The 20,067-nt window shown below is 43.3% G+C and overlaps 1 protein-coding gene and 1 long non-coding RNA gene across 4 annotated transcripts in view; one reads left to right on the top strand and one right to left on the bottom strand.

The window, feature by feature from the left end:
* Positions 1 to 20,067, bottom strand: part of mtmr1b (myotubularin related protein 1b) — a 71,630-nt gene that overhangs the window by 25,887 nt on the left and 25,676 nt on the right. For 2 of the 3 annotated variants that reach the window (XM_041195690.1, XM_041195691.1), the window contains 8 exons: positions 17,684 to 17,759; positions 15,050 to 15,144; positions 13,223 to 13,324; positions 11,682 to 11,783; positions 8,602 to 8,685; positions 7,017 to 7,166; positions 3,967 to 4,155; positions 3,458 to 3,643 (listed from right to left, as the gene is read on the bottom strand). In XM_041195690.1, coding sequence (XP_041051624.1) covers positions 3,458 to 3,643; positions 3,967 to 4,155; positions 7,017 to 7,166; positions 8,602 to 8,685; positions 11,682 to 11,783; positions 13,223 to 13,324; positions 15,050 to 15,144; positions 17,684 to 17,759 — 984 coding nt within the window. Of the gene's footprint in view, positions 1 to 3,457; positions 3,644 to 3,966; positions 4,156 to 7,016; positions 7,167 to 8,601; positions 8,686 to 11,681; positions 11,784 to 13,222; positions 13,325 to 15,049; positions 15,145 to 17,683; positions 17,760 to 19,210; positions 19,280 to 20,067 lie in introns of all 3 variants that reach the window. The other variant, XM_041195689.1, reaches the window with a different exon arrangement.
* Positions 1 to 20,067, top strand: part of LOC121282163 — a 33,760-nt gene that overhangs the window by 8,679 nt on the left and 5,014 nt on the right. The gene's annotated exons all lie outside the window — the stretch shown is intronic.

Raw genomic sequence — 20,067 nt, 5'->3', positions numbered from 1 at the left:
CTTGCTGTGTATAAAATGGCTGCCGTGCTTGCCTGCATAACCAAAGTGATTGGACTTCAAAAGTAATTCACTTGTAAATCACACTGGGGCCTCTTCAGGAAATGATTAGAAGGTAAAGAAATACAACTTCTTAGAAATTAAAAAATATTAATTTATTTGATGTTTCAGGATATTCATATCTCTTTTACGGAGCATGAGTTTACACTGCTCTCACACAGGGGCATTGCTGGAAGGATGGGCTGAATGACCTTCTTTCAATGCTGTTAATGTCTATGGTTGTAGGGTATCACTGTTGCTGGTGAATATTCTAAGAGGAATTATCAGTATATGGTTAAACTTTGTGGCTAGGGTTGTTAGTACTTACTCTCAATGTTAAGGTTGGGGTGTTACATTGGGGGGGGGGGGAAGCAAAGAAAGAAAGGTGATTTTAACCCAAGCTGACGTTTATATCCCTAACAGAATCGATTCAATGACTCCCTATGTTGGGTATATCGAAGCCACTGAGAGGAACACTGTGCGGTCACAGAACTGACTGGGGCCAATTACAACTATGATCCTGAGGGCTCTTGACAGGACGGATGTCGAGAGGATGTTTCCTCTTGTGGGAAACTCTAGAACTAGAGGTCACTGTTTAGAAATAAGGGGTCACCCATTTAAAACTGAGATGAGGCACAAATCTTTCAGAGGGTGGCGAGTCTTTGGAACTCCCTCCCTGAAAAGGCGGTGGAAGCAGAGTCTTTGAATATTTTTAAGGTAGAGGCGGATAGATTCTTGGTAAGCAAGGGGGTGATAGGTTATCAAGCGGTAGGTGGGATGCAGATTTGAGGTTATCAGATCAGCCATGATCTTATTAAATGGCAGGGCAGGCTCGAGGGGCTCCTTGTTCATATGTATCTCTCCATTTTGAAAGAAGTTAATTCCAGTGAGTGATGGCCAGGAGACTCCAGAGATAAAATAGCGACATCACCCCCCATGACCTCCTTCTGGAATTTATTCACTGCGCTTAGCCAAATCATCTTTGAAAGAATGGGGCACAGAGAAAGCGGGAAGTCCCCATTCCCGGATTACACATTCTGAAGGTGTCTACCAAAGGGCAGTGTTTGGGAATCCAGAGAGGTGCGTGCAGGCTAGACATCACACTCCCTCAAGAAAAGAAAAAAATACAAGGTAAGGGAAATGACTGGAATTACAGAAAGTGAAAGGGTTTAATCTTTAACGTCAAAGATCCAACTGTGAAAATATAGAGCATGGGCAAGATTAGTCTCAACTGTAAGACTTTCAGATTACAAAATAATGATATACATCAGGATTTAGGCCCAAGATCTTCTCTCCTCAGACTTACAACTTCCAGTTCAGGACGCCAACAATTGCAGTAAATTGCTGTCAGTAAACTCTCTCAGACGGATAAATACCTGGGAGTCAAAGACTACAATTCAATCTCAGGATCCAATTATCTCAAGAAACTAGGTTTCTCCTGGACAGGCTGACCCTGTTTGAAGCGCAGTCAATTGAAGTGTGGGGTTTTAACCTCCCCCCCCCACCCCACCTCACCCCTGCCCCAGAGATGTCTTTTATTCTATGTTCATTATCGCAGATGCCACGTAAAGCTCCTATCCCTCCACCAGCTGGGCAAATAACAGTCTTTCTGGCAATCTTTAGGGGCGGAATTTTGCCCTGGCGTGCGGGTTCGGCTGGGGCAGTTGGACAGTCGACCACCGCCCGCAATCGGCACCGCACCGTGATTTCGGGCTGGCGTGCCAATTGCCGCCCACCCAGCATGGAACGCAAGCGGCAGTGCTGAGCACTGCCTGTGCCGGGGGGGGGGAAGGGAGAAGAGGGTGAGTGGGCTGAGCGCGAATTTCATGCATGCACACGAGTGAGCGCTTCATAATCTCCCTGAGGCACAGCGCTGCCTCAGGGAGATAAAACGCTACTTACTAAAAATAAAAATGTCATAAAACATATCCCCTCATGTGACTCTGTCACATGAGCAGGAACATGTTTTTAATTCAAGTGTAAAATTTTTATTTGATTTTTATTTGCTTTAGGAAACCTCATCCTGCCCGGGGCTGAGGTTTCCTAAAAAGATCAAAGGCTGCTTGGCCTATTCGCCGGCCACGAACCATTAGGTTGGATGGGCAGCGTAAATTTGAATTTAATTACCTTTTTAACGGCCTTAAGAGGCATTTTAGTTGTCGGCGAACACGCTGCCGACTCCAGCGCCCACCCGCCGAACTAAATAACGCAGGACTGTGCGATGACATCGGGATGCTGGCCTGACATCACCATGTGTCATTTTACACTCAGCGCCCGCCCGCTGAGCTTAATATTCTGCCCGAGGTGTTTAACATGGAAAGGGTAGAACTATCGGACGGGCAAGGGGATTAAAATCCCCTTCAAATTGTCTGCCCATTATAAACCCCATCCAACTTTCTGTTGCAGTCACAGTGACTGATACGCTAATGCCTTGGAGTTTACACCCTTGTCTAAGTTGAAACCTCTGCCCAGGCACAGCTCATTACCCAGAGAGAAGAGCACAAATGTCTTCCCTTTAGTGCAGCGAGGGGCTGGGAATTGTATAGACCCCTCGGGCTGTACGACTCACATTGAATGTATGCAGTGAATATTATATGCATCACAATTGTATTGAAGCACCTCCGAGTGCAACGTGATGTAGATAACTTAAATACCATTGCACTGTCTGACAGTCTGTAATGACCATTTTGAAAGGTCTGTAATGTTCTTTGATTGTATTAAAGCACCTCAAGGTGCAACATGATCTATGTGAATAACTCAAATATGATACCACTTTTTGTGTTGGCCATTTTGAAACGCTTTGTAATGTTCTTTCAGATATTTTATAAAGTATAATTTTGCAAAAAAAAAATCTTCCTTGTAGATTAAGTGTTCCTGAGACTCATATTTCCATTTTCCTATGTCAGTTATAGAATTGATAAAACCAGAGGCACCTGTGGATCCAGTCAGTACCTGAACCACACAAATCAGTTAACTTTAGGCTGCAGCACTGAGGTTGAACGCAGTGTTTCAGGATAGGAAAGATAGGGTGGGCTGGCAGGAATTGCCTGCTCCTGATCACTTGTCCAGCTGGGTTTGTGGGGGTATCTGGGAGTCATGCTCCAAAGTGATGCTGCTGTGGCAAACCTGCCCAGTGATGTTCACCATCAAGGCGGTGACATGAATGACCGCTACATGAGCAAAGTACCAGAAGACGGGTGAAAGCTGCAAGGAGGTAAAGAGGTTACAAATTGAACATGCAGTTTCCCCACTCTAACCACAGTCGTTATTTCATCCCACTTCCAGTTTAAAACAATGCCCCTGTAATTGTACACCATTAACACCTTCCAAGGATTGTAAAGATTGAGTCTCTCAAAATTGAATCAAAGAGACCAGTTACATCCAGTGGTAGTAAATAAATTCCAAACTGCAGGTGTCTCACCCTTATGTACTCTAACCAATGAGTTGAATCGATATTTGACAGCCACTTGGACTCGTCTATCACAGGGTAAACTATATCCTTCAGTTTCCTCAGAGACTCTCTCATGACGTGGATATTATGGATTTCCAAGAAAACGAGCTCAGCGTTGGAATAGGCAGTTTCACTCTCATAGCCTCCACCTTTTGCCTGAAAGAAAATGGCAATTATGCAAATATCAATGGATTAAGAAAAGCACAAAGACAAGACTGAGCTCACTTGACTCAAGATATTTCTCTCACTCCTCCTCAACACTTTCAATGTCATGGCCACTTACATTAACTCCAATGCAGGGCTGCAGCAATCGAGTATGAATATTACAAAGAGCTGAAATTCTCTCAGCTAATTGACCTACATAAACATTACTCAAACACAATGGAATCTGAATTCACTGCAGTCGATTTTCAAGTTTCCAACCACAGTCTATGTACAGCCACGTTTGTTACTCCCACCACAATTTCCATAATGTGCACCTTATTGGCATCTGCAACACTGCTTTGCCGAGCGTCAAAAATGATTAGCTTGTGAGATTGAGCATTGGCGTCCATTATGGTTTGTAAGTACTTCTCGTCTTCCTTGCACCGCTTGTCATTTGGCCCCACCATTGGCTGGCTGCACCTGGTAATTGTTGCTTGGCTTTCCGGATGGATCCATGACAAAACCTGAGGAACAAGGAAAAGGAGTTTTCAGGTACATTCATACTCAAGTGTTTTAAGGGCACTTTTTTTAATATAAGTTATTCACAGTATATGGGATTCATAGGAACAGGAGTGGGTCATTTAACCCCTCAGGCTTATTCTGCCATTTAATGAGGTTCTGATTAATCTGTGAAGGCAGGGTATTAGTCAATTTAGAGTTAATCCAAGGTGGAGGGTGAGAGTTGAGCAAGCAAAGTGTTAAGAGTAGTTGACTATAGTGTGGCAAAGACAAATATAAAGTGTCAGAGGAGCTTGGGGCTGGTGTTGGTGCAATGTCGATGCTGTGGAAGTACATAAATTTTGTGAGGATATTGATTCTGAGGGTAGATATTTCTCTCTCTAGGAATGAAGGGGAGAAGACTTGTTCAAAGAATTGGGTAAGAAAGACGAAACTATTTGAACACACAGAAAGAGTTAATACTTCCAGGATCAATGCACTAAATTATCACAGAATTTCTACCGCACAGAGAGGCCATTTGGCCCATTATGTCTGCACCAGCTCATCGATATTTCCTGGGCAGTGTCTCCTTCAGTCCCAGACCCTTACTACTTTACTCAGTTGCCAGCAAAACTTTGGCATGGCTTAACTCACGTAAACATAACTCTGAATGCCACTGTAGTTTTCTTTAAATTGTTGAAACAATAATGTAAGCCAACAAACAGCAGCCTATTTTCAAACAGTTCATTCTGTTTGTTTCTCCCAACTGGTTTAATTATTTATGTGTGTGTGTGTGTGTGTGTGTGTGTGTGTGTGTGTGTGTCGCGTGTGATGGGGTGTGCGTGTGTGTCATGTGCCTGTGTGTGTCATGTGTGCCATGTGTGTGCACGCGCATGTGCACTAAGCTCCACTTCATACACGCAGTGCTTTCTCTGCAATGTCCAGCAGTCATTAATGCAAGGATTCAGCAGCTGGAGCTCCCTTTAACAGTGTCGACAGTCTGGGGTCACTATGGAAGAGAGAAGCCACTGGATTTCATGTTCAAACTCACACAAACATGGTGGCAGTACAGGAAGGGGAGCGGGAGGGCCAGGAGAAGTAGAAAGCACACACAAAGATGGCAAAATAAATGACAATGATTAAAAAAAAAATCTGTAACTAAAAACAAAAACCATCAAAAAAAAGAGAGCTTCTGATGTCACAAGAGACCAGTTTTTGACTATTCTTCGTGACACTATTATAAGAACAAACAAATTAGGATCTGGAGTAGGCTGCACAGCCCCTCAAACCTGCTCCACCATTCACCAAGATCATGGTTGATCCTCCAACATAACTCAATTTTCCCACCTGATTCCCACCTTGATTCTCTAAGGGTGCATAAGTCTATCTATCTCAGCCTCGAATGTAGTCATTGACTGAGCATCGGAGGTAGATAATTCCAAATATTTACCACACTCTCGAGAGAAGAAATTTCTCATCTCAGTGCCAAATGACTGACCCGAGAGTACATCCCTCAGTATGAGAATCTCCAGGGGTAACAGCCTCCCGGTGTCTAGCCTGTCCAGCTCCCTGAGAATCTTGAATGTTTCAATGAGATTTTTTCTCATTTTCCTAAATTCCAGAGAGCTTAGACCCAACTTACTCAGCCTCTCATCGTAGGACAACCCTCTCATTCCTGTAATCGATCTAGTGAGTTGTCGCTGTACCGCCTTCAATGCAAATATATCCTTCCTTAAGAATGGAGACCAAAACTGCACACAGTATTCCAGGTGTAGTCTCACCAAAACCCTATGCAATTGTATCTTTATTCTTGTACTCCAATCGCCTTGCAATAAATGCCAACATACCATTTGCCTTCCTAAATGCAGCCATAACTGCATGCAAACTGTATGTGGCTTGTACAAGGACACCAACATTTAAAAGTTTCGCACCATTTTAAAAAAAAATTCTGGTTTTCTTTCTTTCTACCAAAGTGAATAACCTCACAATTCCCTACATCTGCTGCCTTTATGCCCACTCACTTAGCCTGTCTATAACTTTCTGCAACCTTAGTATCCTACTCACAGCTTACATTCCTACCTTGCAATGTACCATCAGCAAACTTGGATATATTACTCTCGATGCTTTCATCTAAGTCATTAATATAGAATGTAAATAGCTGAGACCCCGGGATCACCCTGCAAGTTACCACCTGCCAACTTGCTCCCTTTATCCCTACTCGCTGCTTCCTGTCTGTTCACCAATCCTCCACCCCAGCTAATATATTACCCCAACTCTATGAACCCTTATCTTGTCTAGCAATCTTGTACGTGGCACCTTGTTGGATGCATTTTAGAAATCCAAATATACTAGTCCCTCTTTATCTATCCTACTAGTTATATCTTCAATAAACTCTTAATAAATTTATCAGACATAATTTCTCTTTCATAATATCATGTGGAACATTCCCTGATCATATTATGATTTTGCCAGTGAATTTGTAACACCCCCATTTCAGCATTTTCCCAACAACTGATGTCAGGCCAAATCTCTCTCCTTTCTTGAATAGCGCTGTTATGTTTACTTAATATCCCTTCAACATTTTTTTTTAAAAGGGTGGAAGCTATGCATTTATTAAAAACAAACAGTTTAAGCATCAGTTATTGGTTAAGATTAAATGGAGGAGAAAACTACTGTTTAATTCACAAAATGAATACAAATGTTAACCAGAATATTTCTCCCCCCTCTAAAACCGCAGTGGTGTTGTGGTTCTCAAAGGGAAAACGATTACAGAAACTGCTCTGTGTCAGGCTCATTAAAGCTCAAAATTAAGTGATTGTCCCGGAGTGCTTGATGCAGCAATGCAAGTGAGACTCAAACAACGAAAGCGAGACTTTTGGGAACTCACTGGGATGCGCCCACGGGTGCGGAATGCTGCCACTCTGCACAGGTCGTCATCTTTGACACTGGTTGGCACCACCACAACAGAAGGGTAGGTATCACAGAGCTCATAGTTGCTGTTGATTTTACTTATTGCCCAACTTTCGTTCGGCAGTCCCTGCAACAAAACGTAAAGAGAGAGTTAGAGGGAAAAAAAAAGACAAACTCGGTTTCTCTCGTCCACAGCTGCTGCCTGACTTGCTGAGTCCTTCCAGCACTCTCTCCTTTTCTTTCACTCCACTCTAGGACTTGAGCACAAATAAATCAAGGCCACTCTCCCTATGCAGTACTGAGGGAGTGCTGCGTTGGTAAAACTGCTGCTTTCAGGTAAGATATTAAACTGAGGCCCTGTTTGCTATCTTCAGGTGAACACAAAAGATTCCATGGCACTATCTCAACGGGGAGCAAAGGAGTTATCGCTGGTGTCCTGGCCAATATTTATCCCTAAATGAACATCACAAAAAGGTTATCTGGTCATTATCACATTGCTGTTTGTGGGAGCTTGCTATGCACAAATTGGCTGCCACATTTCCTACATTACAACAATGACTAAATTTCAAAAGCAAAAGTACTTCTTTGTAAAGCACCTTGAGATGTCCAATGGTCGTGAAAAGCACTATATAAATGCACTTAACTGGAGAAGTGTCTAGATTTTGTTATGTTTACAGTTCAGCTATCCCACTGTCATGCACACAGCTAATCAAACCTGAGTGCTGCTTACAGACACCGTACATACAGTCAGCCCACTGGGCCTATATTTACACAGCACTGCCTCCCAAAATGGGCCCACTGCAGCTGCAAAAAAAAACTGGATCAACAGGCCAGCTCTTTCAAAGAGCTAGGACAAGCAGGATGGACTGAATGGCCTCCTAATGTGCTATATAATTCTATGACTGTGGAATCAAGAATTACAAAAATTTTAAAAAGATACATGCACAATAATATATTTACACTATTGCCACTTAGAGGAGTCAGTGTATTTCTCAGATCAATATACCTGAACTTTAAAAGGGGTTTTAATGACAAACTTCTCCCTTCAATATTCACATAAGAATTCAATTAAATCTGGTAAACTGTAGCTTTGCACAAGAGAAAATGACCAGGAGAATTCCCATTTCATTGTGAAAAAAACAACTGACTGATTCGCTAATGCACCTCAGGGAAGGGGTCCTACCACCCATAGCCAGTCTGACTTACACGTGACTCCAGTCCCACTTAATGTTGCTGACTCTTGTAGCCCTTTGAAGAGGCCAAGTGAGCTCATCAAGTACTGGCTTTTGTATAGCACCTTTAATTTAGTATGATGTCCCAGGGTAGCCAGGGAGCAGCCATAAGTGCATCCTTGCCAATGCTGCCCACATTCAGAGAGCTGAAGAACGGAAATGACAGACCCTCGACTCACTCGTTTCCATCTATAGCTCAAAAGGTGGAAGATGACAAAACTTTGCAAACTTGGGATTAAAAAGTAGAGCAGGTTTAAATAACGTGCTTCACACAGAAACAGTGACATCCCACAAAGTAAGTTTTGCGCTGGAGTGACATAAGTGACACACCTGTCTTTTATATTCTGCAACTGGGTCATACACCTTCCAGCCCTGAACAGGGTAGTTCTCCTTATACTTCACCGCAAACAGTGGCTAAAGAGGAACAAAGAAAACATTGTGAGAAAATCATAATGAAACAGCACATTATGATCAAATGCACCATACCTAATTTAAAGCAGTGTTTACCATGTGGCTAATTTGGAATCCTGACGTTCCTCATTGTATCAGTAAATAGTGAGCAACTGACACTGTCACTGGCCTTGGGATCTCCACACTCCTATTTGCATCATGTCAGCATTTGAACTTTGACCCGTTTGCTAGTTGACATAATGTAAAAAGTGTGCAAGTGTTTTTTGGGTCATCATGCGGACTTTACTTTTAGTTACTGCTTGTGGGCCATCTGCTAAAATAGTGGATGACACAGGGGAAAATAGCGCATGAGCGCGCCGGAGCCACCAGCAACATGGTATGGAGAGGGGGAGCTATCACTGTGGTCAGCTCGACCAACAGGAATACCTAACTGATTGGTGCCAGCAGAAGGAATTAGCCCAAACCAATAGCCGGCAGATAGCAAGCATGGGGGAGGAGAGGTGTGTGTGTGTGTGTGTGTGTGTGTGTGTGTGTGTGTGTGTGTGTGTGTGTGTGTGTGTGTGTGGGGGGGTGCTTGGCAGCGGGTCAAAGGGTAGGGGGGCTTGGGTAGGCAGCAGGAGCTAGGGGTGGGGAGGGGGGAGGCGGGGTTGATGTTCTGGGTGGAGAGCAGGCAGGTGACAAGTCTGAAAACATTTGTTGGACTGCTAAACAAAAATGCTACAAACTACATGCACCGAGCTGTATCGTACAGGGGTGATCAGTTCCAATTTCAGTGAAAGGAAAAGACTGCAAAGTTTCACAATGAATGCTTGGTAGAGACGTGTTATTTAAACACACATGTGAGGTACATTTACCTGTAATGTGTAGAAGATGATTTCTATAAAAATTAGTTTGAGGGGCTAAAACTGTGTCACTGTAGCTACACGTAGGGCTAGTCAGCACTTTCTATTGGGTAAATAACAGCCACCTGGGCTGTCAATGGCCATGGTTTTCTGAGAGAGGCCTGTGCAGGGGGCCACTTTTGAATTAAAGCATTTCCAATGGCAAGCTTATTTCACAGTTATTCTCGGAAAGAATAAAATGCCAAGGATTACTTGGATCACGTTTCAAGAAAACTGTCCTAGGTTATATTATTTAATCAGAGCTAATAAGCTCCTGCAAATTTAAATATCTACATTAGTAAACTGGCCCTCAGGCATATCAGAGGTGTCATTTTAGCGCTCGTCATACGACACCTCGAGTAAAGTTTCAGAGGGTCTTTCCAACACTTCGCACAAACTACGCAAAACTGCATTCATTTTTGCTTTAACTGACCAGCATTAACTTTACTTTCACACGGCTGCTCCAACACAGTAAATTGAGTTCTGGTTGTGAGATTTTCAAAGAATTTTAACTCGCATACATACAAAATCTGCTTTAACCTAGAACTAATTTAGGCCTTTGAAGAGAAAAGTGCAGCTGCTTCCCCTAATCCAAAAGGTATTTTACAGGTCTCAGGGTTTCTATAAATCCACTTCACAGGAACCTTCACTCTTTCTGAAGCTAAATGATGGGTTTCAGCAGCACTCCCACTAACCACCTTCTGGACTCCTGCTGCAATCAGCAGTACCTAACCCTGGGAGCACTGGCATGACACTGGGCCTCTGTGGGGCTGACAGTGACCATTTGACTCGAGAATGAAAACTAAACATTTTGTTTGTGTATGCAGTGATTGATAGTGACGGGCAGTTCTGCAGAACAACTGTGTCCTGTCACCAACAGGCACTGAACGGCTATTGAGTGCAGCACTGATCTCAAATTACACTGCAGTTCAGTAAAGTGCAGCAGATTAGTGAGCGCTCCTCACTGCCCTGTCACACCAAACCCCCCACCACAACTCCCCAAATGGTACCCTTTTAAATTGCCAGAGAGCTGGATGCCCAAAGAAGTTGTCAGATTCAGACCTGGGACCTCACTGTCCTCTGTCTGATGTTAACCCAATCTTAATAATACAGTAGGCATTCTTTGAAATGCTTCATAATTACTGGCATTTTTAAAATCTCATTTGCCAGGTTGTTTCCTCCCATGAAGCTTGCAAACACTGAATTCCATGTTTATTTTACTTGGAAAGCATTCTTACTGCCTACGTAAAATGCAATTTTAAGTAAGATGGACACTTTACAGGAGGAGAGAGTGTAGGCCGTGACAGTGGTACAATGGGCAGCCTAGTGCCACACCATCCACATGTTGTGTAGTCAATGGATACTTATAAAAAAAGGAGTTTCTTTCAGCAGATTCATGTCCAATCAGACATACAGCAACTCATGCTCTTCTGAGTTAAAGAAATGTTAAGGGCACACCCCATCAATTGCTGTATTGAAGTTTTCAGGGTCAATGGAAAACTTAACAACGTGGGCACTGAATCTGACCTCACCCCAGTGCTTCGGTGATGGGTGGAAGGGCTGTGCAGGTGATTAGGGAAGGTTCACACACTGGATCAGTGTCCATCGGCTTCTGGCAGAACGTGCACTTCGGGCGAGATCTGTGAAGCCCCACATGGTCAAATAACCTGTAGGTGGTCAGTGTTCAGTGAATGATGGGCACCTGGTGGAAGATTGCTAGTGCCATGGGGAGGGTAGCAATGAGAGAAATTAATGCAAGAAATGGACAAACAACTGAAGACAACAATCTACTGAGGTGATTGGTCTACAGAGAGCCAGCATGGGCTGAATGGCCTCCATCTGTACCATAATGACAAACAACTTTAGCTTCTATAACAATGGTGTGGATAACAGTTGAGAACCCCTGCCCACAGCAGCTTACACACAAACATAAAACAGAACTGTGCTTTGTAACTTGCTTGCCAGTATATTATCAACTATAGTATAAAAGGAACTTGCGTATTCAAATATTTAGCAGCAATTTTTTTTTCATAAGTCACACCTGAGTAGCTCATCAAGCAGCTTCAAAGTTACACCAACTGCAAAATTTAAACTCATCACAGCACAAAACAGACTTACCAAGTTCCTAGAGACAGGAAAGGCAAACTGTGTTAGGTTCTCAAAGATCTCGAGTTTCCCATGCTCTTCCTGTTTGTATGCAAACCGCAGATTTCTCATATCCTGTTAAGACAATTAGACAGGATCAAGTCTAACAATGTCCGGAAGTAAAGTATAAATAGAAAGCTAAAGTACGCCTGGTTTGATACGCTGTAGTCGAGGTAGCTGTGGGAGTCAGTGGGCTTGTAATGGATATTGGTGGACAGTCTATCACCAGAAATTGAGACAGAGAGGTCAAGGAAGGGAAGGGAAGTGTCGGAGATGGACCACGGGAAGGTGATAGAGGGGTGGAAATTGGAAGCAAAATTGATAAATTTTTCCTGGTCCAGACAAAAACATGAAGCAGCACCGACGTACTGAAAAAGAGAGTTATGGAAGGGGGCCTGAGTAGGACTGGAACAAGAAATGTTCCACATACTCCGCAAAGAGACAGGCACAACTAGGGCCCAGGCAGGTACCCATAGCCACACCTTTTATTTGGAGGAAGTGAGACACATTAAAGGAGAAATTGTTCAGCGTGAGAACAAGTTCAGCCAGACGGAGGAGAGTAGTGGTGGATGGGGATTGTTCAGGCCTCTGTTCGAGGAAGAAGCGGAGAGCCCTCAGACCATCCCGGTGGAGGATGGAGGTGTAGAGGGATTGGACGCCCATGGTGAAGAGGAGATGGTTAGGGCCAGGCATCAGAGGAGTTGAAACATCAGAGGAAACTATCCATTGTTCTATATGATGAAGGCAACTGTAAACCAGAGATCATTTCAGAACTGTTGAAAAGTGCAAAACAAAGGCAATAATTCTGGAGAACAAAAAATTGAAGGCAGCTGAAAAACTCGAAAGGACACTTCATCTTCCGAGAGAATGCAACAAATTTATTCAATAATTTGCTCCATTGTCAACATTGCTAACCAAACAGTTCCCAGGTGCTGGTTCACACCTGGTGCGAACACACAGGAACAGGAGACGACCATTCAGCCCCTCAAATCTGATTCTGCCCCACCCCCTTTAACACCTTTGGCTGACAAAAAATCTATCCATCCCAGTTCTAAAATTAACAATCAATCTAGCATCACTTGGTAACTGTGGAAGAAAGTTCCAAACCTCGGCGGCCCTTTGTCTGAAGGAGTGTTTCCTAATTTCATTCCTGAAATGTCTGTTGTCTAATCTTTAGACTATGTCCCTAGTTCCAGACTGCTTATTCAGCAGAAATAATTTCTCCCAGCCACCCCATCTATTCCCCTTAATATTTTGAAAACTCTGATTAAATCACTTTCCAAATTCCAGGGAGTACAACCTTAGTTTGTGTAATTTCTCCTTGTAATTTAACCCTGGGAGTCCAGGTCTCGCTTTGGCAAATCCACCAATATATCCTTCCCAAGGCGTTTTGCCCAGGACTGCCCACAGTACACCAGGTGTAGTCTAACCAGTGCTTTATATAGCTGCACGACTGCTACTACTTCCTTGTCAACTTTTCCTCTAGTAAATACAATGCAAATGGAAACCATTACCTTGCACACAATCTCCAGGCCACAGGAATTCTCTTGAATGCCAGCAATCTTTTCAATACGATTCACAACCCCAAGTGGAACATCAAGGGTGAAAGGGGGGTCCTAGTTTAGAAATACAAATCTGTAAGTGACGGATGGTTTGCCCCAAACAGTAGATCAGGGAGACTGGATGGAATTTTGTTATTGTTGTATTTAGTCACTCTGCTCAGCCTTGCCCACCCCGCACCCCACTTCCTTGCTTGTTCAGGTCTCTTCATCCCATAAGCAGTATTCACTAAAACAAATTACTGACTCATTATCGCCTTGTTTGTGGGGGTCTACTGCGCCCAAATGGGCTGCTGCGTTTCCATTATTGCAACAACAACAACTTGCATTTATATACCACCTTTTACCTAGTAAACTATCCCAAGGTGCTTCATAAAAGCATTAAGACAAAATTTGACACCGAGCCATATGAAATATTAGGTGAGCTAACCAAGAGAGGTAGGTTTTAAAGAACATCTTAAAGGCCCTCAAATTTCAGGGCTTGGGGCCCAGGCAGTTGAAGGCCGCCAACGGTTGGTTGAGGGCTAGAGCATGTTGCCGAAATAGGGAGTACAGGGACCACACTTCAACAAGTGTTTCATCCACTGTAAAATGCTCTGGGATGTCCTGAGGTCATGAAAGGCGTTACATTAAATTCAAGTCTCTCTTTTAAGTCACCCATCACATTCCAGCCTATGCAGCAGATCGATGACTATTCCTGGGTTTTTGTATCCAGCAGGAGGGGCAGCCATCTTCCACTTGTTCCACATGGAGAGCAGGAAAGTCACACGGCTTTCCAAGTCGATCCCTGAAAAAACTGATCTTGTCAGGAGGTGCGGACAATCATTATGCGTCAAGCACTGGAGCACCAATGCACTGGGTCTCCCTCCAGGGCACCCTCAGCAGGTCAGCAAGGTGAGACACTCCCAAGTGGGACACCAGGAAAGATCCCCTGGTAAGAAGAGTACAGCCTTACAATCAGGCTGAGAACTAATATACAGCCAGAGAAAAGGAAATAAATAAAAACAGTAAATAATAAAATAGGTCAATAACCTGTTGGAAAAGGCACAAGGCATTGCTGCCTCATGCTTCTAGACATCTCTTGGAAAAACACACAAGAACTGAAGAAATAGCAGCAGGAAGAGACCATAAGGCCTTTCGAGCCTGTTCCACCATTCAACACGATCATGGTTGATCTTGGGCTTCAACTCCATTTTCCCACCCGCTCCCCACATCCGTCGATTCTCTGAGACCCCAAAAATCTGTCTATCTTAGCCTTAAATGCATTCAACGATGGAGCATTCACAACCCTCTGGGCTAGGGGATTCCAAAGATTCACGACCCTTAGAGTGAAGAAATTTCTCTTCAACTTAGCCCTAAATGATCCGCCTCTTATCCCCTTGCTGTGCCCCCATGTTTTAGATTCCCTGACCAGTGGAAACAATCTCTCAGCATCTACCCTATCAAGCCCCTTCAGAATCTTGTGTGGTTCAATGAGATTCCCTTCTCATTCTACTAAACTCCAGAGGACATAGGTCCAATTTACTCAGCCTTATACAAATTTTCTCCGCTGAATTGAATTCAGAAAAGTTTAGCACAGTTCATTAACTGAATCAGTCCTGAGCACAAAACTGCTGCAAATTTGGGCTTGTAGTTGACATACAGATAAATGCAAAATCCCAGAACATTCACATGTGCTATATAACCCAAGACATAGAGGAGATGTAAAGACCCTGCCCTGGTGCCTGCTTTCAGGATTTCATTAAACAATGAAGCTCACACCATCAGTCTTGTTTAACTTACCCGCTCCACACTTTTGAAGTACAATTTGTATTCAGTCACAGTAAGTGTTCCACTAATGGCCCCAATGAAAGGACAGATGTACGTGACATCTTTAGCTGTGGAGTAAATGTACAGATTTCTTAACATTATCGGTCCATTTTATTCTGCCTGAACCAGTTTGCATAGGCGGCAAACCAGAATTACTGCATTCCTCTCTCTCTCTCTCCTACCTGTATAGAGGTCGTACTATCTAACAATATACATTTATTAAGTGCTCCTTGTATTAAAAACACACACACAGCCCAGGAGTGCTTCACAAGGGGACACCACAACGTGAAGGGATTTTGTGGAGGAGTAAAACTGAAGAGACAGTCTAAGAAAATAAGGTCTCACAAGGCTTCTGAAGATGGGAGAGGGGAGCGAGGAAGCAAAGTTTCATGAGCATGGAGAAACTGGGAGTAAGCATTGGTTAACAAGGAGAAATCAGGAGTTGGGAATGGGGAACGGACAACAATTCCAATGGAGTTGGAAGTGAGTGCGATCATCCAAAGTCAAAAACAGAAGCCTCAACGTATCACTGGAGTAGTTTCTCCCAAATGGGTTAATGTAGGATCAGCAGTAGGCAATGCAGACTCTTGAGCCTGTTTTGTCTTTTAATTAAATCACGACTGATCCATTTTTCAAATTCATTTAACTGCCCCTGCTTCAAATCCCTTGACAGCTGATTGTGGAGTAGGACTCTGGAGGGTTGAAAATGTGGATAGAGATCTTGAAGCTGATTGTTGGGCCTCAGGAGCCAGTGGGTAAAATGAGGATAGGGTAATGGGGCAACGAGGGTGAGAGAGGACTAGGTGACAAAAGTTCTCAATTTTGTAAAATCTAAATATTTAACTGGTGTACACACCCCTGTAGCAGCATTCGCGACTCCTCAGATACTTCAGATAATGAAGCAGTCCATGTCCAAATGCAGCAAGACCTGGACAACATTCAGGCTTGAGCTGACAAGCAGCAAGTAACATTCGTGGCACACAAGTGCCAGGCAATGACCATCTCCAACAAGAGAGAATCTAACCATTGTCCCTTGACGTTCAATGGCATTACCACCACTGAGTCCCCCACTATCAACATTCTGGGGGGGTTACCATTGACCAGAAACTGAACTGGAGCAATCATATAAATACTGTGGCTATAAGAGCAGGTCAGAGGGTAGGAATCCTGCAGCGAATAACTCATCTCCTGACTCCCCAAAGCCTGTCCACAATCTACAAGGCACAAGTCAGGAGTGTGATGGAATACTCTCTCCTTGCCTGGATGAGTGCAGCTCCAACTACACTCAAGAAGTTGGACACCATCCAGGACAAAGCAGCCCACTTGATTGGCACCACATCCACAAACATTCACACCCTCCACCACCAATGCACAGTAGTAGTAGTGTATACCATCTACAAGATGCACTGCAGAAACTCACCAAGGCTCCTTAGACCACGACCACTACCATCTTGAAGGACAAGGGTGGCAGATATATGGGAACACTACCACTTGGGAGTTCTCCACCAAGCCACTCAGCATCCTGTCTTGCAAATATATTGTTGTTCCTTCAATGTCGCTGGGTCAAAATCCTGGAACTCCCTCCCTAACAGTACTGTGGGTGCACCTGCACTACATGGACTGCAGTGGTTCAAGAAGGCAGCTCACTGCCACCTTCTCAAGCAATTAGGGATGGGCAATAAATGCTGGCCCAGCCAGCAAAGCCTATATCCCTTGAATGAGTAAAAAAGAACGCCACTTCTACACGCACTTCCCAGTGTGTAGACGAGCTGCACAGGCCAAGCAACCTTAGCTTTGTTCTCTGGTCTGTACTGACATCAGCCTGGATAGCAATAAGCTTCTTCCCTCTCCCCAGTTTGCAAGGGGAGGCTGGTGGGGGTGGGGGTGGGGGGGGGGTGTGGGGGAGGAGTGAGGGGAAGAGGAACAAGGTTAGGAATGGAGCCAGGAGTTCCCTGGTCTTATTATCCACCAATTGCTGCTGGGAAGTACAAACAGGAATGATTGGGTTCAATACATCACAGTTGAATAGCCTGTTGATTCGCACTTCCCCAGCTTTCAGAAGGCGAGTAGAGATTTCAGTAAGTACTAGGGAACCATATCTGAATCATTCTCTGTTGGCAGGAAAGTAGGAGCGAAAACCAAGGGGTGGCAGTGAGGAGGGAGGGGGGACACAAATAAAAACTAATATCGACATATAAATTATTAATGAGTAACATTTGATTACACAATACATTTAAACATCAATGGTAAAATATTCCAGATACAGCAGGGCTATGACAATCCAAAAAAGTGCCATTTTATTAAACTACAGCAAAAAATCTGATTAGTTATTACAGGAACTTGGTATCATTTTGGTATCTTCAGGCAATTTTCTCAAAGCAAGACAGAGGCAAACAACCTTAACACACTTTTAAAATAATAGCCTCTGGGCTCAGCTCTCAGCCATCTTCTTCGCTTGAGTTTAGGACCCCTTAATATGGTAGCCAATAATATATGGCATGTCAATTCATTCTGAAGAGTGCTATTATTAATTTTGGTAATATTAAGCATTTTAAAAACAGGTTGAAACATGATTTAGGAGCATAGGTAAAATGAGTCATCACTTACCGATTGCTTTAATAGCTTCCCCCGGAAAGAGTGGTGCTTCCTCCATTTGAGCCAGTTTATTTCCATCCCTTAGCACCTGACAATTAACCATATCCAGTTAAAGTCACAGCCCTCCCACTAATCTCATCTTCTCCGTATATTTTCTATCACATCTCTCCAACCCCATCTCCTCTCTCTCTCTCTCCCTCTCTTTCAAACTAACAGGAGAGCCAGGCAATTAAACCTGTCAGAGCTCCCTCCCAATTTCAATTAAAGTTATTTCACAAATTCCAAATTAAAATCTTTTCATATTTCAGACTAATCTGAAACAGTAGGTGCATTATAAAATAATCTGGGCATTGAAACAAGTGGTTCCTGACAGATTACAAACTAAGTAAACGGCTGATTGTGCATTTTACTTTGTCACAGCTTTCTATGACAAAGCCATCAAAAGTGGCACGACAACTTTAAAGGCCATATACCTTGATTTCACTCTGGGGCTCCCCCTACTGGCAGCCCACCCCCCCAATCCCCGCCCCCACCCCCCCAACCCCGGCCCTAGGTTCACAAACATGCTTCGAAACTAAAGTCCACATTCACCTCGATTAATTATTTCCCTTTCACAGTTCTAGTGTGTAAATCTTTGTTTGCCAGTTTACTGACAGAATATACTAGCATTTCTGATTTTTCTATGATGATGGATGACTGCAGCCCATTCTGTGGATAAGACACAGAATACTAACACATCTGAATTTACATAGTGCCTGCAGTCATTTAGCATAACTGAATTAACATTAAACATGCTCTTGCATGGTGTGAATGCAGATGAACAGGCAAAACCTCACAATAATGCAAGCCAGTTTCTTTTTGCCTTAGCTGTGTCGAATTTTATTACGAAGCAGCCCAATTGCTCCATTAGATCAAGCTAATGAGTTACCTTACTGAAGCATTTTATAATAAATGAACATTCCATTTCACAAACATACACATTTATATAATGCCGTGTTAGAAAGCACTGCAAGGTTAATGAATTGTCTTAGTAACACTGTCGAACATTGCTAATCTGAACCTTAATTGGAAGGCAAGCTGCTTTGTAAAGAGCAGCTCACATTAGTCTGGGGCACGGGTTCCAGAATTAAAAAATATATATATATAATTTTTTGTGATGTTATAATTGGAAAGCGACTACCAATCCGATGAGCGTGGTTGCATTTAACTGTAACTAGAGTACGGTAGGTAGCAAAAGTAAACAATTTGAGCCGTGTTTGAACCCGACCAGTTCAGAGTAGCACTGCCCTACTGGAAGGAGTGAGAACACAGAATCATGCGACACAAAACCAGTACTTGTGATCTGAAATGAGAGAGCAGTTTGCCTACATGGCTTTTTGTTTTGTTTAGAAAACTAAAATACCTGCATGCAATTCATTCATTGGTAGGTGCTGGTTAGCTGAAGTCTGTACTCTCAGCTATAGGTCAAAAGGGAAGGGGGGGGTGGGGGGGGGTGGAAAAAAAAATCACACGTTTTCAATGAAGAAAATTATCACTTGCCAAGGAATGTACACCCAGTTCAGGGTCAGCATCAGAATGACAGGACCCACTGCGTCCATCCTGATTCTCCTGCAGATCAACGTCAGCAGTGGGAGAAGCACAGGTTTGGGGGGAAGCATGCACAAGGTGAGAGGCAACATATGTTACAGATTACTGACATGCAACACTACAGCAAAGGGAAGAGCAAGCGCGCATCATAGGGAGCAGTTCTATAGATTTCCTTTCTTTTTAAAAAAAACATAATACACAGAAAGTAATCCTTTTTTTTAAGTAAAGCATTTCATTGAGCAGTTTACATCTATGACTAAAATCAAAAATGTGGTGGGAAATAGCGTGAATTGTACATATGGAATGAATTGGGAGACTGCTGTCTTTTGACCTGGAACTGTTACCGGTGTATGTGCCTATGTGCTCTGGTCGTAATGCTGCTGCGTTTCAAAAGTCTCAGTGTCTTGTTTTTTTTTAATTTGACATTTTATAATCGCCTTGCTGTTAGGTGTGTGAGGGTTCTAAGCCATCGGTTTGTGAGGACTGCGTCATCAACAAGATCATGTGATGGATTTTGTTGCTGGCCAGCTTCAGAATCAATGGGCAAGAATTGGAAACATAAATCCAGATTCCAGAGCATGCTGAGCAGTTCTAAAACCTGAACAGAAAAGCAACAACCGGGTCTTTATCGCATCTTATAAATAACATCGGGAAGGCACACTAGACAGCTTTGTGTAAATAGAAGCAACTCCTTTGCTATGAATATCAGGCTAAAGGCTACAATCGTATTTACAAGCTACTATTAGTCAAAGTTCTACTCCCAGGTTGTATTCATTCTAAGGAACAATCAGATTGTAACAGTAGAGAAC

This window comes from Carcharodon carcharias, chromosome 9 (genome assembly GCF_017639515.1).
Source record: "Carcharodon carcharias isolate sCarCar2 chromosome 9, sCarCar2.pri, whole genome shotgun sequence".
Lineage (NCBI taxonomy): Eukaryota > Metazoa > Chordata > Chondrichthyes > Lamniformes > Lamnidae > Carcharodon > Carcharodon carcharias.
This window is presented reverse-complemented; position numbering and strand designations above follow the sequence as displayed.